At 36.9% G+C, this 20,093-nt stretch overlaps 1 protein-coding gene across 2 annotated transcripts; it reads left to right on the top strand.

The window, feature by feature from the left end:
* The first annotated feature begins 3,133 nt into the window (after positions 1-3,133).
* LOC140156882 (uncharacterized) lies at positions 3,134-19,011 on the top strand. Of its 2 annotated transcripts, XM_072179898.1 has the most exons (7): positions 3,134-3,667; positions 5,724-7,134; positions 7,628-7,776; positions 8,766-8,798; positions 10,238-10,331; positions 13,008-13,100; positions 14,650-19,011. In XM_072179898.1, exons 1-7 carry the CDS (start codon positions 3,557-3,559, stop codon positions 14,796-14,798), a joined length of 2,040 nt encoding a protein of 679 aa, XP_072035999.1. In that variant the 5' UTR covers positions 3,134-3,556; the 3' UTR covers positions 14,799-19,011. The 2 variants fall into 2 exon arrangements, with proteins under 2 accessions (XP_072035999.1, XP_072036000.1); XM_072179899.1 differs by lacking the exon at positions 8,766-8,798.
* Positions 19,012-20,093: the final 1,082 nt, after the last annotated feature.

The raw sequence follows: 20,093 nt of genomic DNA, 5'->3' as shown, positions 1-20,093 counted from the left end.
ATTCACCCTCACTGCAGCATATTTCTAGGCCTGCGATACCAGAATACTGTGGATTTTTTTAGCCCTGTGCATTGTATAAATTGTTACATGAAATTGTGAATAAATGGAATAACATGTAAACTTTAGATCTAGCTTTCAATTATTTACTAAATTATTGTCTAGTTCATCTCAATTTGGACAAGTACAAATGAAAAAGTCAACAAAGCTGCTGGCTTCCATTTAGGATTTCCTTTTTACTAGAAATCTTGAAGGATTTCCCTTTTAGAAATCCTTATCCTGAATAAGTTGAATAACATTTCCCTTAGACACACTACATGTACTCTTTGTACCATGTGTACTGAGCATATTCAAAGTTGTTTTCATCAAAACTTTCCGTCAACGTCATTTCTATTCAAATCCTTGATTCAGTACCATTGATTCATCAATCTATCAATTGGGCTATTAAATCATTAAACTAAAAAAATTATGATGCTCTTTTATACGTGCTGAAGCTAAAAAAGAACCGATACTGCTGATATTCATATTTCATTTCATCAATCATCAAATTGCCAAGTGCTTTCAGGCATTTCTTGAATGTGTCAAATCCACTGTTTTAACCTCTTATAAATTATTTTCATTCAGCTGAGAACTACTTTTGATGGTGTAAAACATGTTTGTGTTGATTTTGATTGCCAGGCTATTTATTCCATGTTTCATGATTTTTATAAAAAATATTTTGGTAATTTGGTTTAGTAACTCTGTATACAGTATTAGTACTAGTAGAATGAATTCTTTGCATCTATTACTTGGAGATATATTTTTTTATATTCTTTAAAAGTATTTTATCATCAGCCTGGTAAATGTAAAATAGGTTATTAGTGTCAGGGCAAGGTGGCACAGCGGCCTCTGCTTCACAATCAGAAAAAAATACTGTAATACTACATGTATGAGTTCTGGATATTCTGATATGTGTTTGACATCCGGTACCCTACATGAATGTAGAACATGAATATGTTATAAACTTTCCTGGAACATCCCTAGACTACTGGGCATAGGATCTACATGTGTATGTGCATAATGTGCTGTGCGTGCTGCACGTACTTGCATGGGCCAAGGACAAGGTCAGATGGTGAATCTCAAATATGTATTGTACATATACATATACCCAATTGTACAGGTGTCTACATATGTATGGATCATTGCACATCGTTGGCTCAGTGGGGCTAAACAATTATTGTGAAGTACTTTTCAGACCCTTATAATCAAGGTACTTTTGCAATTACAAAATGGTAAAAGGAAAATCAAATTTATAGTACTGTGAAATTGCAGTCTTTGTTGTGAGACATGAAATGAATGTGTATTTTTAATTCTATTATAGTACCGTACTACTACTATAAGTGTACGTACTAGGTAAATAGGTACCGGTTCTAGAGATTGTTAAACACAGACCCTGGCTAATTTAAATTCATGTTGTGGGAATAAATAAAATCACCCATGCAGAAATCGTGGGACTTGCAGCCCTTCGCAGTACCTGGGAATCAGGTCAAGTGAGGTCAGTAAACAGGATGTGGGGTTTCCCCTAAATTATTTTCTCTGGAGTGGAAAAAAAAATTTTGGAGATTGTTCTTACACATCCAGTGCCATGGTTATCTTTTAAGAAAAATGAAGGTTTGATTTGATTTCCATTATTTACTATCAATTACGGTTCAGATGTAAATCATATTTGATTATAATGAAGTTGATTTATTTGAAGTTAATTAATTAAAATACTCAGGGGCATAATCAGTAGGATTATAGTAATGGTGGGGGCAGTTTGTCCCATCTGAAAATATTTTCAGATAAAATCAGGTTGGAAAAAGTGATTTTTGGGTGATCTTTGCGCTATAAGGCGAGTTGGATGGCAGGGGCCATATTTTTCCAGTTTAGGCAATTAAAACAAAGAAACTATTGTACTTTGTAATATTATACAGAATTGATAAATGAGTCAAGGATGGCAATTAATTGCAATATATATTTCCATAGGCCTTGTGGTTCTTAAGTTTAAGGTGCTCCCCCCCCCCTGAGAAAAATCATGCATATAGGGCTGAAGTAGTACATCCCTTAGATCAAGCCCAGGGATCCCCTAAATAGAACCCATACCATTACTCTTGTGTGTGAGTGTGTCAACTTTATTTGTTTCAATATATCCAAGTGCAAATACTGCTAGGTCATGCTTCCCCCATGGTTTCATTTCTGTACTCATACAATTGGTATTAAGTTACACAATTTAGTAAACTTAAGACTAACACTATATGAAACTAATGTGTACACATTTATGCAGTCACATGAGGGATGTCATGGGCTATTGGGAAATACCCTGAACGGTCTATACACTGTCAGTTAAATGCAGATGATGACAATACATTGTAAATTGATGTGAATAGATGTCACACTTGCTTGGTTTGGAAGAAAGTACAGTGTAAGTTAAAGGGTATTAGGGTAACATTAATATCACTTATTAGTGTAGATGTACATATTAACAACTTAAATGTAGGTGCACTGCAAGAAAATTTACCTTTTACTTGCCCCCCCCTGCAACATGCACTCATGGGATCCAGGAGAATCATGACAATATTTGAATTGTGGATTTGTATTAAATTTCAAGCCATGATTAAGACATTCCATTCTATGTACCATACTGGTAAATTGCAGAATCAGTTGTGAACATTAATAAACATGTTTTGCCAAATCCCTTTTACAAATTAAATGTACTTCTAAAGTTTGTTTGGCTTATATGAGGCGACTGCGCGCATTAATAAAGTCCCAACTCTCACTCGCATTATAAATTCACATAAGTCTGCGCCAGTCACACATACGCAATGTACAACTAGCGTAAGCATTGTGCCCAACTGCATGCATGCAATTCTATGTCAATGCACAGTGTCCGCCTTATATAAGCCAAACAAACTTTAGCCATCCAGCACATTACAATGTATTTTGCACAAGGTCCTATGCACATGTTTGACGTTGCGTGCGTAGCGAGGACTAATACCATATTTCGTCAAATAAACGCCCCCCTCAAATAAACGCCCCACCACTTTTTTCAACCAAGATGTTTCAAAAATGCTGATATTTCCATGCTATCTTGTGTAGTAAGCTTACCAAGTTAAGCACATGGTCGAGAATAAGCGTCAATAATTGGCGAAAATCTGGATCAGAAACCCGGAAGTGAGCCAGAAGTCAGTGTTTCTAGTTCATAGTTCGTCATTTTAGCGTATGTTTTTAGTTTACCTAATGATTTAAACGGGAATTATCGTTCTAAAATTGACCTTGAATAAACGTCCCCCCTTGGGAAAATGTAACGCCCCCCGGGGGCGTTTATTTGACGAAATACGGTACTTTAAAAGGACTTGGCAAAACATTCAACTTTAATAAGAGGATATTTCACTAATTGTTTGTTGCTTATAGTCACTCTAACACTAATGCATGGTGTGTAATTTTTTGCTTTTTTCTGCATGCTTCTTCTTACCATGATCTGACAGTGAGCTTGCTTTGTGTGTAACCCACCTGTCACAAGTGTGTCTATGTCATCATCAGCATGGCGCTTGTTACCAGGGAACTTAACCAGGAGCATGTGGGACGCATGATGCAACTTGAGAAAGATTTCCCCGAGATCCCTCGGGAGATAATCGACACTACATTAATCAAGGTATTCTGTGATTTCTAACATTGTCTGTTGGTGTAACAGTTTGTAATATGTATTTATGCATTGAGAAGAAAAAGTCATAGTTCTGCTCAAGTATATCGGGAAATTTTTTGTGAGGTTCATATTTTTTCGCGATCAACTTTGGAACCACAAAATTTTAAAAGCCCTTGAAAATATTTTGACCCCCAAATGTGTCTACAACTGTTTGAAATAATTTACAAGAAACCACAATACTCTTCAGGATAGCTAAAATCATGAAAAATGTATACCGCTAAAATATCCCGCTAAACAGTATTTCACCAGGAACGCAATAATAGGAATCAAAATTGAGAGGGAAAAAGTGGATGTACTTAAATGTTCTCTCTTCTGTTTTACTCAGAAGTACAGTCAGGCTTGATCAAAGTTCAGTTCTGTTCACATGTTCCAAATCCAATGTATACATGTATTGACCTTTTTGAACATTGAATGCTACATGCTCATAGATCAAATTGGTAATTGCTACATATTCCATCTCATTATATGCTGGGTCATTTGGTAATTGTTTTTCATATGGCTTGTCCTTTTGTCATTAATTTGTCAATTATGTGAGATAATCAGCCCTTACATGTATGTGTGTCCTTACATGTATGTGTGTCCATACCGATCAGTGGATGAACGACTGTATTTTGTTGAATCTGCCGTATTTAAAGAAAGTTTAGAATTGACTTGACTTGAATAAATATGGCAAAAATATCTTCTCTTGTAAAATGTCCAAGAAGATTTGTTATTCAAAGAATTCAGTAATAATGGTCTAAATTATGAAACATACCCCTACAATATAATATTTACTTAGGAGGAGCTCAAATTTACTGTGCAGGGGTATACTTTTGTGTAACTTGTAACAGGTTTTTCACTATATTTTGTGTTAATGTTTATATGGATTAAAAACTTATTTTGTACCTTCAAGTTCAATAAGATAGGTCTGTTAATAAGTTGTGATATTTACCGGTTCAATGTATGAGCGGATGTCACATGTACAATTGTATGACTATGACTATTTATGTACACAGAGCAAAGGTAAAATGATTACTGATTGACATCAATTGTATTTGTAAACAATGCAAAATGCAATGGGCTGAAAGTAGACCAGTGAAATGGGATCGTTGTTTCAGTACTACCAAATGGAATGCCATCAGATTTTATTGTATTGGATCTCATGTGTGGTAAACCAAAATGCATGCTACCATTGTTGCAGGCATTTTATCTTTTTATCTGGCAAAATGTACTGTACATAAAAGTGGTTAGCAACTTGCTTCATGTATTCTGTCATTGATATGTGGTCACAGATATATATTGTATTCCAATATCTGTGATGTGGTGTAATCTCTGTACCAGGGTTGTAGCGAGAGAATTTTAGTGCCGGGTGGGATTTGAGGGAATTTTTCTTGAAATTGACAATTTTATTGAAAATTGCCTAAATTTTGCCAAATTCTATGTGATTTTGCAATTTTGACGCTTGAGTGCTGGGTGCTAGAGCTCTAAATCTGAGTGCTGGGCTCTGCCACCCGCCACCGCCTGCCGTAGCTACATCCCTGATCTCTAGTACCTAGGTATGTGACTGCAGCTTCAGTGAGTTTAATGAGGGATGTGAGTAAGTGTGACATTTAGTGAATGTGTGCCTATTAAAGTGCGTACTGTATATATGTTTATTGACAAATGAGTACACACACATTACATTTCACATTTAAACCATGGACTTCTCTGCAACAGGGGACTGTCCTCAGTTCAAGGAGGTCTGAAAATGACCACAATTGCATGTATAATGCACTTGCAAAATACATCCCGTTTTATACTTTAGATATACCGTCCGCAGTTGCTAGGTAAAAAATGGCAAAAAGCATCCTCAGTATGTTGAATTAATGCGGATTCAGAATCAGACATCCATGTTTCCATAGTACTGTGCGGTGACAATGAGTGAGTGAGTGTTAGTAAAAGAATGAGCGACTGAGTGAGTCCTAGTATGTAGGTTGTGTACATTTGCAATTTAGTTGAATGCAAACTTGGTTAATTCTCATTGCAGATGAATGGCGATCTCGGCCGTGCCCGCCAAGAACTGGATGTTGTAAGTGAGCGATATCTCTTCGGTGCCGGTGAGGGAGTTGTGTCTCCAATTCAGACACCATCACCCACATCACCTCAGTCACCCATCAGGTACCCACTACACCCAACAGTGCCTGGATCACCAAGCAGAAGTCGCACTCCAAGCAATCCCAGCACTCCTGGAACACCACCTATGATGGATCCATTTACAGGACGGAGTAGTCCTAGAAACGCATCGCAATATCAACAACCCAAACCGGGACAGTTTAGTCCACAACATGCAAATTTTTTATCTCAATTACGTGTGACTATGGATAGACCACCAAGCCGGCCATCCAGTAGGCCGTCAAGTGGTTCAAATCAAGACGAACAATTAAATAATGGAACAAATAGTGCATCGTCTAGTGGTACGCCAAATAGGACGCCCTCGTCTACGCCCACAAGAGATCTGCCGAGGCCTCAGTTTTCATCACCATCCCACTCTCAGTCCCAGCCTAGTGGTGCCTTCAGTATCGATGATGACTTTCCAACAGATTTTAGTTTGACTCCAACACCTGGTCCTGAACCAGTAGATAGAAGATATAGACACATGTCCCCTGACTCTAGGTATCGTGCAGAAAGAAGCAATCATGGTGGTAGAAGTACCCCTCCACCTCATGATCGTAGCCGTAGATATACCCCTCCGCATTCAGGGCAAAGGACTCAAATGGACTGGTATACCAATGTTGGGGATTACCCTGTACAGAGGTGGAATGGGCCAGAGTATTCACCACGTCAAAGGCCGATATCACAAGGTGCCTACTTTGACCCAAGAGCCCCTCAACAATATCAAGTCCATCCGTCACAGCAGCAGCAGCAACAGCATTTTCATAATGCCTCAATGTTTCATTCTCAATCTGTGCCAAATCTACAAGGACAACTGTTTTATCAACCTCAAACTTCTAGAAACAATCAACCGCATATAGTACATGCAAGAAGCAATCAAAACATCTCCTTACAAGGGGGTCAACCTTTGATCCCTGTAGATATTCATCCTGAAGTAGTGACTTCAAGTCATGTGATTCCCCCAACTCCGCATAGTCCACCCAGGCCAGTGACTTCAAAACCACCGAGGCCTCACTCAGAATCATACGATCCAAGGGCTCGCTCAGAATCATATGATCCAAGGGCTCAATCAGAATCATATGATCCGACAGTTTCTGATCATTTTATAAAGGATACTACCACAAGTTTACTAGTATTTCCCACTGACTCAAGGACTCATGATACAAGTACAAGGGAAAGGCCAATAAATGAAGCGTGGATGCACGCAAATGCAACTCCGCCTGAAAACAAATTCTATAGTCTTCCTCATCCAAAGCCAAAAAATGCAGATGATGAGTATACACAAGGTAAGGGGCTATCATATCGGGGGTTTAGGGCAAGAAAGTCCTATCTACAATAGCTGCCAGGTGTCATAATTTTCAGATGTGTACAATATTGAATGCAGAAATTATCCAAACGGCTATAGGGCAGCTATTGCAGGGAGGGCCTTCTGGTCCTAAACCCTCCATATAATGTATCTTAAAATTATCGTAAGTATTGACTACATGTAAGTGGCAATTTTGTCCAACTAGTTTCAGCTTACTGAGTGAACAAGGAATAGTGATTCGTTCAAGCATATCGATAGACCGGTCCCTCGCCTTTGTTGATAAACAATGATGTCAAGTGGTCTATACTCTTTACAAAAATCTGGTTTTCAATTTGAATGATTTGTTATTAATTTCTGATTTAGCAAATTACATGTACTGATAGTGTTTTTAAGTGGAATCTTACAAGTTTAAACTTTTGTCATGTTTTTGTATTGATTCAATGTTTGATGTTTTCTGCTTTCCTTTTTTGAAGCATTAATCCGTCATCAAAATGCAAGATTTCAAAAACTATTACAAGATTTGGAAAATGAGAGGCGCAAACTGGAACAGTACAGGACGCAAGTTTACGACATGGAAACAGAATTGGCCCACAAGAGTATACGCAGGTCACCATTTCCAACAGTAAGTCTACACTCAACAGGATGTACATGCATAAAGAAGAAATGTATCTTATTTATGTAGAGCATTGTTATTTTTACATGTTACCTCTCAAAATCATAGTCAAATCAGTGTAATTTCTTTTATCTTGTTTGATTATTTTGATCTCATCTTACACAAAGATTTTACATCATACCGTATTGTTTGTAACAGATGCCCTCTAATAAAAACCCTCCATAATTTTTCAACAAAAAGGTGACTGAAATGCAGAAATGTCCATGCCATATCATGAGAGTAAGCTTAAAACTGACTTGTGCTGGCTATCACTATCGCTAAATTGCATGGACAACTATTTTAACTTCAACTTTTATCCAGTTCATTGCCAAATTATAGGAGAATTTTACTAAACAAAAAATTACATGCTTGCATAAAAATGCACTTACAGGTGTATTAAATTTAGTGGTATTTACTGTTTATAAGCTATTTGGGCGCCAGCGCTGCCATCTTGGATTTGAACTCAGAAACAAACTGGAAGTGAGTTGTACTTGGCAATTTTCACCCCAATTTTGAAAATGTGACATGATCTGGTCCATGGGGGCCAAAGGCGGCAAATTTGAAATGGAGATAAAAGCACAAATATGGAGTAAAAAACAATAAAATACATAAGAATATACACATCACAAAACCTCATAACTTTAGAACCAATTATGCTAGACCGTTGGTGTTTTCAGTATATGATAGCCTAATGTTACTACAAGGTAGTAATCACAGTAATTCAATTGTCAAAAATGCCTACTTTGGCCCCCCATGGAGCAGACCGTGTCACAAATTTGCTGTTAAAACCTCCCTTTCGAAAAAATTGCACGCTTGGGCCGTTTATTACAGACAATACGGTTGAAGTTTTGGAAGATGCTAGATTATCAGTGTAACCAATAAGGCATACTTTTGTTGTAGTCTCCTGCAGGCAAAATGATTTCATGATCACTTTGTTATATTCCCTATTTCGTACTCAGAATACTAGCGTCAATGACTCTTCAAGTTCACTGGTAAGGGCCATAAAGTAAACACTAACAAGTTTTTTTGTTTCACCTGATGTCCACATTGATTTTTGTATCACTTTCAGGGGTATATAAACTTGAAAAATCTATATTAATTAGGTAAGGCAAAAATAAGCACTATTTGAAGTTATGGAAGTATGGAAGGGGAAAACCTTTTACCCATTGAAAAACATTGTGTGGGGGAAAAACACCTTAAATGTAAAAATATATACCCCTGTTATTAAGGTTTTCATGCAGCGTGTGGCGTAATGATTAGGGTACTCACCTTTGATGCATGAGGTCCCGGGACCAATTCCTGGCAGTGTGGTCTTGCCTTCATGTAAGCATTACAAAATTTGTATAACCCTAATCATTAACCATTATCCTAACTCTAACCCTATAAACTTAACCTTAAATTTTGTGACTAATGCGTACATGAAGGTAGAACTGTGGTGGCGACTTGCTGGGTATTTATACAGTAGGTGAAGTCTGAAATTAATTGGTAACATTTGTAGATTAAATTTTGTCCTGTGTACAGAGAGCCATACCTGTAACTCATAGTCAGTTTCAAAAAGAGGTGTTAACCCCTGGCCAGGGGTCGCATAATAAGGAGTCTGCGCGTCCAGGGACTCCTTATTTTATTATTTTGGCCATTTTGGACTCCTTAAATCACAAGTTAAAAGTGACCAAAGGGTCTGATAAAAACTGTATGGACTCCTTAATTTTACATGGCACAGAGAAGAATCGTCGATTAAAAATAAAAAAATACAACATTAGTAAAATCTTCCGAATCGCCATAGGCCAACGACACTAATAATTGCACTGGAATATTTGACCATACAGTTCCAAAGTTTAGAATTTTGGACAAATGAACTCCTTTAATTCTCTTTGGACCCCATAAATATTGGTTTTGCAGGTACCAAAGGGTCCAGAAAAATTAAATTGGACCCTTTGATTTTTTGTACTTGTGCTACCCCTGCCTCACCCCCCCGACCATATCTGTCCTGTTGCTGTTTGGATATTTCAAAATTTAAGTACGGATATTTACGTTCACTGCATGGAGTTCAATATTCAGCATTGTTGTGAGGTGATTTTCACATTTAAGCGCTATATAAATTTGGTATTTATTGCTGTTCTTCACACATGTTACGGCATTAAAATTGCCCTAAAATTCTTATGCTTTGCATGTAATGGCTGAAGAGCGTGGTGGTTATCTCAAGATATATATGCAGGCAGAGATTTGTTCTTTATCTGATTCTAGTTGAGCTTGATAACATTTAACATTTAGGAATAAGCTTCAGTATTGAAGCTAATTTGAAAGCTGCTTCAAACTTGTTCATCTACGAGTGTTTTTCTTTCATGAATAAATGTTCATTTTCATAATAAATGTGAATGTTTGCTCACCTGAACCAGTAACTATATATTTGATTCCATTTCATATTTTCTAGGCGGAGGAAGTGAACAAGCTTAGGGACGAGAAGAGACAACTCCAAATAGATATTGAATGTATGACAAGACAAATAGAAATCAACAAGTCTCAAGGTATGTATATAATATTGTATAAGGGCTCATATTGAAATACCCTACCACGTTTTCACACAGAAAGAAGGCAGGATTCCCTCGCTAAGCGCGTGCCTCAGGAAAGCTTGGTCATAAAACGGATGGATTATATGCATCAGTGATACACCTAGACTGGCCCCCAGTCTCGGTTCGGTTCCATCTCTGGATAATGTAACAATAAATAATTACGTAATGCCCTATGAAAAAAAATGCCACCCCCCCTTATTTTCTTCAATGCCAAAAACCCATTCCTCTTCATCCACAAATCGACGCCACTAATTACACCCACCACAGTCAACCATGCAGCAATATAGAAATATACTCGGATTATAAGTGAACGCGAAAGTCCATTGAGCGCTGATTCCGAGACTGGTCCAATCTGTTAGAGATCTCACTTCCAAATATTCGTTCAACGAAGCACGGTGATTCCGATGTCAATTACGAAAGCCCCGCCCAGTTTCAATTCAAATATGGTAGCACAAAGCTATGCCGCGGGATGTGACGCCTTAAGATCGGATGAGACACTTGTCAACAACTGAGAGGTATTGAGCTCAAGTGGCACGCGTCTGATAGACCCATGGTACAGCGCAATAATAAAAGGCAACCACTGACTCGGACTTAGGCCTATTGTCCATATTATGTATATTATCGCGTGCGGTTTGCAAATGTTTGCACATTATTTAGCTAGGGAAGCCTTTTCAAATATCCCCGCTGCCAAGCTGCGTTGATTGGTCGGATACAATATCGTTGTTTAGTCGCTACACAAACGTTAATGTAGTGAAAACATGGACGTGGTATATAGAAAGATTATGCGTGACTCCAAATCCGTAAAAGTGAACTCCCAGCATTTTGTGGGAACTGGAAGTCAAATTGCTTACAGACTGGGAGGGTCCATGTATTGGGTTGATTTTTAATGCTATGTAATCTACATTACCAGTCGTTCTCCATGGACCCGAGGGAGGGTCTATGATACACCCTGCCCAGGATTTTAACAAAAGAAGGCTAGCACAGGAAAGCTGCAGGATGGCGCACACCTTCCTGTGTAAGGGAATTTCAATATGAGCCCTAAGCAAGACTTAAAACAACATTGAGATGTCCTTCACTGCTGAACCACACTTTCACAATACTTGTTATTTTCTTTGCATACTTACAATATTTACTTCCTTATTAAGGAATTGGATAGCAATGTTTGTACAGTATTTTTTGTAGGACTTAATATTCTGACACACCAAATTGCATTTTGAATACAAGGAATGTCCTTCTGATATTAAATAATTTTGATCTTTTTTTATTAAAAAATTCGCGATATAATACAAATTTCATGGCAAATTATTTCCCCAAAACACCTAAAAATTGTAAGTCTTTTGGGGAAAATATGAAAGGTCAAAATTTTCAAATGATGGACGGCTTTTCCTCCCAGCTACATACACTTTAAGTGCATATCATTAAGTATAAAGTTTACTTTGAGGACTGTCAAAAATATCAATTTTTGACAATTTGCCCTAAAATTTATATTATATTGCAATTCCTTGTATTCAGAATGCAATTTGATGCATCTGAAGTGCTCTGAAAATGTCACTATCAGATCCCTTAAGGAAGTCAAATTCAGAAGCCATGGTCAACATACCTACACTAACAGGCAGTACTTTCATCATATGCCTATGGACACTTGAAGAAAACATTAATTGACCTATTTCAAGACCTTTTATCTTCAAATCGAACTATTTTGTGATTATTGATTTATTCCTGAAGCAAATAAAATGTTTTGCCAAATCCTTTTTACAAATTTAAGCACACTACTCACTGTCCAGTGCATATTATTTTGCTGAAGATCCTATGCACACACTTGAAATCACACTCGTATACAGGAGGACTAACACTTAAAAAGCATTTGGCAAAACATTTTAGGCAAACAATTTGGCATTGTATACGAGTGGTTATTCCTACGTACAGGTAGTGGTAAGAGTTGAACACTACACTATTTTTTGCTCACCTGGAATGTTTTCCCTAGGTTGACTAGCATCTTCAACCTATGGTGTTGCTGTGATGATATCTTGTCTACAATCTATGAAGTAAAATCCTGTGATGTCATTGTGTCAATCATATGACGTCATCAGTAAGGATAATTCTGATTGTGAACAAGATATCATCTGCTGAAGACGCTATTTGACCTAGCGAAAACGTTTCACATGAGTTGAAGTTAAAGTCTATTTAATTTTGCATTGATGGTGGCTTTAAATCTAGCAAGGCACTTTATAGAAGCATATCATGCTCACTGGAAATGTTATTTTTGAGCTTGGTGATCAGCCAACATTAGTGTTATCACTCAATATTAAAGGATCTTTGAAGGACCCAACAAAATCTGTATAATTTTTTGCAATAACTCATATCAAAAATGAATGGTTGATAAATGATTAACCATTTTCTTTTCTGAAATGCGACAAAACTGAGAGGTTATGTGATGTCCGTCTTTGAGATTTCATGGAAATGGATAAAAGTAATGACACTTTTATTCAATGGAAAAAACATGGAATTGATGTAGAATGTGTCTTGAATTAGATGGAAGAAAGCATTTGATCATTAAAATGTACCAACATTACTTGTTTTTGATGATCATAACCAAACTAACACTGTCTTATTTTGTATTTTTAATACCAGGTCTTATGGGACAAAATCAACATACTAACTTCTATGCCAATATGTCAACAACAGGCCCATCAGGGCCAATGCCACCAAAGCCACAATTGGAAGGTAAGTTGGCAAGGTCAATGATTAAGCACAAATATAAATCACTAAAATCAGGAGGAAGTTGTGAAATAGTATCAGGAAATGTGATATTATTTTTGCCACAATTTCTTATTTTAATGGCGGTGGACTTCCTTCTGTTTTAAGTCATTTAATAGCATATAATTGTGAAGGTGTCCTGATTGGTGAAGTCGTCATGATGAAAACCTACCAGGATCATTCAAGAGAATGCCAGCATGTCATGGAATTGGACTTTCACCCATTAACTACAAAGCAATTTGTTGAACTCGCATAATTTCTTATCGTCACCCTCATAACAAAACTGCCTAAGTCATTATAACATGTTTCTCATTTGCAATTTTGATTTTCTGAGTAATAAATCCACCATAATTATTCAAATTTCCAACCGCATTCTTCATTAACTTGTGGAATACATCTCTTTTGATGTATTCCACAAGTTAATGAAGAATGCAGCTGGAAATTTGATTAATTATGGGTTTATTACTCAGAAAATCAAAATTGCAAATGAGAAACATGTTATAATGACTTAGGCATGAGGGTGACGTTATTATAAACAATATATACATAGAATGTATGTAAAATAAAGAGAAAAGATATTGGTAATTGGGATCACGGTCCATCATATGGCTGGATAGCTCAGATGGTAGAGCCGTGGTCTCGCAAACCAGAGATCGCCGGTTCAAATCCCTTTCAGGCAAATTTACTTTGCTCCCCTTCTTCACAAATGATCGTGATAAACCAGTTGTCATTTGAATTTGGCATTTGCAGAAAACTGCTATTTTGGTCCTCTTACCTGACAAGCCAATATGACTGGCACTCTGTAATACTATGTGATGGAGTCTGCTGCCTTCTATAAAATTTCTATTTATTTCACACATATATACAATTATCACTGTACATCAATCTAAGTTTGATTCTTACCACATATATTACAATTATGTGTTCAAAAAATTTATAAATCCAGGTTGGGTTCAATTCCACAACTGTTTATAATATTAAATCATACATTACATTTGGCAGTGTGTCACATTACATGAAAATACTGCTTTCATACACTAAATAGATTCATTAGGTTTGTTGGTATACATTATTATAAAAGATTTCCTTTGATGAACAAAACCAAAACTGTTTTACTCATTATTTTACCTATCGTGATCGATAGGCATCATCAGAATGATTGTTGTTGAATCTTGCTTCAGACTTATCCCAATTGAATAGGGTGTATTATCAGTCAAGAGGCTGGGTGATTGTTTCATTATTAGTCCTTATCACCCAATGTTATGAACAGAGACGAGGGGGCCCACTTCTGAAGTCATCTGTATTATCCTCTCCTGACTCATGATACACCCTCTTCAGTTGGGATACATCCAACCAGAAGTGATAAAGATCAACGATCATCATTCTGATTATGCCTATTGACCATGAGAGGCAAAATCATCAATAGCGAGTAAAAGTTTTTTGGTTTGGTTTAAAAGAAATCTTTTAATGCTTCCATTGCAATACATTAAATTTTGTTCATTTTTCACATTCACAGGTCACATAGTACATCCTCCACCACCACTACCACCACCGCCTCCATCTGTAGAACCAGATGAAGGCCAGCAATGGAGCTGTAATTCTTGCACGTTGTTAAATCACCCAGCCTTGGACAAATGTGAATGTTGCGAGATGCCAAGGATGTAGCGTCTCGTCTGATATTTCATCCTTTCTTAAATCATCATCTGTGTGAAATTTCAAAAACATACAACATACAAGCTTGTGCATTGATTAATCAGATGGAGCAAGTTGAATTTCATGCTAATCCAGTATGTTGTGTTTGTGTCATCTGTAGCATCTACAGGTATAGTGCAACCACCGCCTCTATCGCTGCGTGCCTCGTTAGAACCAGATGAAGGCCAGCAATGGAGCTGTAATTCTTGCACATTGTTGAATCACCCAGCCTTAGACAAATGTGAATGTTGCGAGATGCCAAGAGAGATGCCAAGGATGTAACATCTCGTCGTCTGATATTTCATCTATAAAAATCATCATCAGTGTGAAATTTCAAAAAACATACAACATACAAGCTTGTGCATTGAATAATGAGATGGAGCAAGTTGAATTTAATGCTTATCCAGTATGTTGTGTTTGTGTCATCTGTAACATCTACAGGTATAGTACACCCTCCGCCACCACCACCGCCTCCACCGCTGCGTGCCTCGTTAGAACCAGATGAAGGCCAGCAATGGAGCTGTAATTCTTGTACGTTTCTAAATCATCCGGCCTTAGACAAATGTGAATGTTGCGAGATGCCAAGGATTTAATGTTGCCTTGTAACAAAGGAAACGAATCATCAGTTAGTATGAATATTTGTTGGATGCAAAATTTTCGCACATTCTGTTTAAAAAAATATCAATATTGAGCTAAATTCATTTTAAGTCCAGACTCCCCCCTATGGAAGATTTTTGAATTATCTTCTACAGGGGGAGTATGAATTTCAAATGGAATTAGCACATTAGCACACTCTAATTGTAACTCACCCTCCCTCTGGAAGATGCAGGTCGAATTGTTCTCAGAGGGTGTATCAAATTCAAATGGAGCTGCCTAATGTGTTCATTTCAAGTGAAATTCATATGCTCCTTATTACTAACATCTTCGGCAGGAGTAGTGTGGATTTTAAATGGAAAATCCTGATGTGTGTCAAAAGTGAAGCTTTTATTCATGAAGGATACAAAAGAGATCCTGAAAATGACTTGAAGATCTGAAATACAGGCATGGTTTGTGAAATGGATGCTCCAGGAGTTTTTAGTCAGCAGTAATGTTGACTATAGTGCTTCATGTCTCAAGTTGAGAGTAACACCATGTGCATATTAATCATTGGTAGTTTTGAATTGTGTGCGCTAACCTAATCCCGCAGGGCATATATATACACACTTGTCGAAGGGCATCCTTAAATGCATGGGCAGCACTCTCAGTGTGATCTGAGATGAAATGGAATATGAATTTCAACCACAGAAGTTATTTGCCCTTGTAGGACACTTTTGCTTACCAGGAGAGGGCAGTTTGTTCGCACACTGTCGACATAAACGCATTGACATCACTCTCAACTTGAGATGAGACACAGTATACATAGCCGCTTTCGCCATACGTTTGACAAACATTAAGCGATCGTAAATGTTTGTCAAACATTTACGGGCATTTACAAAAATGTTTGACAAACTTTTGTGATCGGCAACTGTTTACCAAACATTTGGCGAAAGCGGATGTGTAGGAATCACATTGAATATGAAGTTAAGCCAAATAAATTGTTTGCGCTTTGGAGAAGAGTTTTGCTTAAACCAGGGAATGGGTGATCCAAATGCCAATCAAAATGTTATAACTCCACCTCGATTAATGTCTACTAGAAAATACTTATCCAGATGTATAATGTATAACCATGCCTTTACATGTAATTTGATGATTTGTATACAGCATGCTCTCAATGCTTATATGTGCAATGATTTGCCAATCAGTTAATAAACCTTAACTATAAAATTGCTCCGGCAGGAAACAAGCCAACTTCAGTACATCTTTTCTGTTTTTATGCAAAATCAAGTCTAGCTTTGCACTTTTAAAAAATTATGCAAAAACTTACATGTAAATGAACCTTGTTGTTGAATTTGGTATTTTGTTACTGAAATACATGATCATATCAGGGAAAGACACATTTGGCAGGCTTAGTTTTTCCAACATGCATGGGGTACTTGACTTTCTTATTATGTCAATTTCATGTGACACAATTCAATATACTGTAAAAGTGGATTTTTTTGCGACATTTTCGCCTTTTCTTTTTGCAAGCAGCTAATGCAAAAATAACACCACACAAGTACATTCCCTTTGTAGAAGTCAGTGAAGCTTAGAAATGCCAATTTAAAAACAAGTGAAATGGTTCATAATTGGCAAAATGCAAAAAAAAAGAATTCTGAAGAAGTTCCAAGTGTACTGAACTTTCACAGCACTAAGTAAGTGGTACTTCTGTCTAACTGTCAATTCTTATGAAAATAACGATTAACACAGGTTCTTGTGGTTGGAGCTTATTCTAATGACATCACATGTTCATGTAGCATATTGTCTAAATTAATACAAGGCTAACCCTGTCAACTTCTGCTTGTGCTTCAACAGTGCATGGCAGATATGGCACTATAATTATTTGCAGGCCTCTATTCCTTAGACTTGTATGCTCATGTGTGGTACTCTGCTGCAAATATTAAGTAAAGATCAAACAAATTTTGGATTGAAATGAACATAAGTGCTTATTGGCAGTATCCATTTTATTATTGGGTTTATTTATATAAAACTTTTCAGTTTTAATAAATGTTCAATAGTTTAAGGTAGTATGGCTTTTGTCAAAGTAAAACTATATAACCATATTATTATATTACTGAAGTGACCACAAGATTGTTTGTACTAAACAGACACAATTTCTTTTAGACTTGAGCATAGTTGCAGTAAATAGTTGTTGGTTTATATTCCAAAATTGGTTACTGTTTATATTGAATGTCATCATAAAAACCAAGTATTTCATACTTTCTGTCATAGCCAAATTTCAAACAGTCCTGGCAACTCACTCTAAGAGCCAACATATGAAGATCTTGTTTCCAAACTATGTTAAGTCCACAAACACATGTTTCTGATTTACCTGTGTGATATCGCAATGGGTTGTGATGCTATAGGTATAGCAATGTCAGTCGGCAGATTGTTAAACAGCATTGTTGTGGTAAATAATGGCTTGTTGATGGTACAACTCATTGTTGCTAATGTCAAATTTGTCAAAGTAATTGCGATTGTATCACACAAGTAAATGAGAAACATGTGGTTTTGGAATTAACATGGTTTGGAAACAAACTCTTCATATGTTCATCACCCAAGTATTTTACTATATGTTTAAAATCTGTGTCAGATGTGAACTTACTAAACTGTCAAGCTTTTGTCAGGTTCAGCTCCAACTTCTGCAGGACAAAACTATGAGTTATCCTGAAGAATTTGGTGCTAATTTAGTGGTGTCCCCAGAAACGGAAGGCTATGAGTGCAATCGGGGAGCCTGGCTGAGTGGCTGAAATGGGCTATTCCAGTTCAAATCCGTACAACCCCTATGGAAGACATGATCTTAATCTTCCACACAGGGAGTGTGAATTTCAAATGAGGTTACCTGAATGGGTGGATCCATTTGAAATCTACACCCCCTGTGTTGGAAATTAAGGTCATGTTTAACATAGGTGTATGAATTTCAACTACAATCATGACAATAGCCCAATGTGCCCAAAATAGGCTGGTTTGGCATGATTTTTCAGAAAACCTGGGTTTTTGTGAAAAATTCAAGTTGTAAACTCCATTTCTGGGGTGCTTAAGCCCCCTAAGCCATCACATGGGCACACCACTGCTAATTCTTATAAAAGCTTGACAGTTTCATATTTTTCCAACAGTGAACCGGGGACTGAACCCATTGAATCATGACCTGTATTATGAATACTTGACATAAAAACCTATCCAGGAATTTGAATCGATAAGCATTGTAAAACTGAAACCAGATCTTACATTTGGTTGTCTACTCTAACATAGTATGCGTAGTGCCTTGTTTTTGTTACGGTACACTTGTCAGAGGAAAAAACGTGCATTACTCAAAAATTGTAAAGGATCAGACTTTAAAATCTTGGCACTGAGAAATGGCAATGAAAGAATGCAAATCAGGAATGTCAGTTTCTTTTTATTTGGCAGATGACCTTTCCTCAACACTGTGTATCCTGGCTAGCTTTTCTTAATGTGAATGATAGCAAAAAAGGAATAATAACCAGTTCAGATGAATGATGTGAAGGAATTATATACATGTATCAAATAGTATCATTGTATCTACTTGCTTGAAAAAACATACAGGCCCTATTAATATTCATTCATTTCATTCATCATTTATTTCCATATCAAATAAATACATAATTACATACATCAAAATCAGACAATAAAAAATCAAAATACATCAAAATCAATATGTACACATTCTATTATCTGAAGAATAACCTGCATTATACACATACATATAAATGGTGTTGTCAGTTAATGTCAATGCAAAAGTTATCAAAATCTTTGAGATGTGTTTATCTAAAATATGTGGGGTGAATAATTGTTTAGCACATCACTCAGTTCTGCTGCATGATTATCAATTTGCAACTGAATCATGTACTCTATTTTATGAAACTCCTACGGTCCTACCAATGTTGTTTGTCAATCAAGGGTGTTACAAACTGTCCAAATTGGTTGCATGAGTCCAATTGTGTCATAAAAAATCTATAATCAGAAGAAAAACTGTCAACTTTCAAGTATATATAATGATGTGCCATAATTAAAACTATTAATTTATTTCTCACAGTTTCCAATATCAGTGTGATCAATTAACATTGGTTAATGAAGAATTTTGATGATAAGTTGTAATACTGATTTACTGAGAAAAAAGCAATTTACTGTTAAAATGTGCATCATATTGTAATCTTGCCAATATCCATACACATTTTATTAGTAAAATAAGCCTTGGCCATTCACATGGATAGAAATGCCCAGGCCTAGAAATTCGCAATAAAACATCACCAGCACAAATAGTCTCCTACGTAGCCAGTTTGGTTACGCTCCCTCCACACAAACAGTCTGCCAATGACCACGTATACGTCGTTTCTGATTAGCTAAGAGGGCGACAATGCAAAGTCTATGAGAACCTGATCAGCAGCGATGCATCCGGGAACTTGATTGCCCGTGGGTTGAAATCCTGACTGAATAATCAGATACGCGGGCAGCACGTGCTGGATGACGTCATGGGAAACGGCTAGCCAATCAAAAAGAACTCGTTCATTGTCATTGGCAGACTGTTTGTGTGGAGGGAGCAGAACCAAACTGGCTGCTGTGGAGACTACAGCACAAATCATAATTATTTAACTTGTTCATTGTCATTGGCAGACTGTTTGTGTGGAGGGAGCG

The sequence above is a fragment of the Amphiura filiformis genome, chromosome 7 (genome assembly GCF_039555335.1).
Source record: "Amphiura filiformis chromosome 7, Afil_fr2py, whole genome shotgun sequence".
NCBI lineage: Eukaryota > Metazoa > Echinodermata > Ophiuroidea > Amphilepidida > Amphiuridae > Amphiura > Amphiura filiformis.
Note: the sequence above shows the minus strand (reverse complement) of the source record. Positions and strands in the feature narration are given on the sequence as shown.

Bases quoted from the DNA above. Each gene is read 5' to 3' on its own strand.
- LOC140156882 (XM_072179898.1), top strand. From the start codon at position 3,557: ATGGCGCTTGTTACCAGGGAACTTAACCAGGAGCATGTGGGACGCATG. The intron at 7,777-8,765 runs GTAAGTCTACAC...TTTCGTACTCAG, and splicing joins GCAGGTCACCATTTCCAACA to AATACTAGCGTCAATGACTC. The intron at 8,799-10,237 runs GTAAGGGCCATA...CATATTTTCTAG, and splicing joins ATGACTCTTCAAGTTCACTG to GCGGAGGAAGTGAACAAGCT.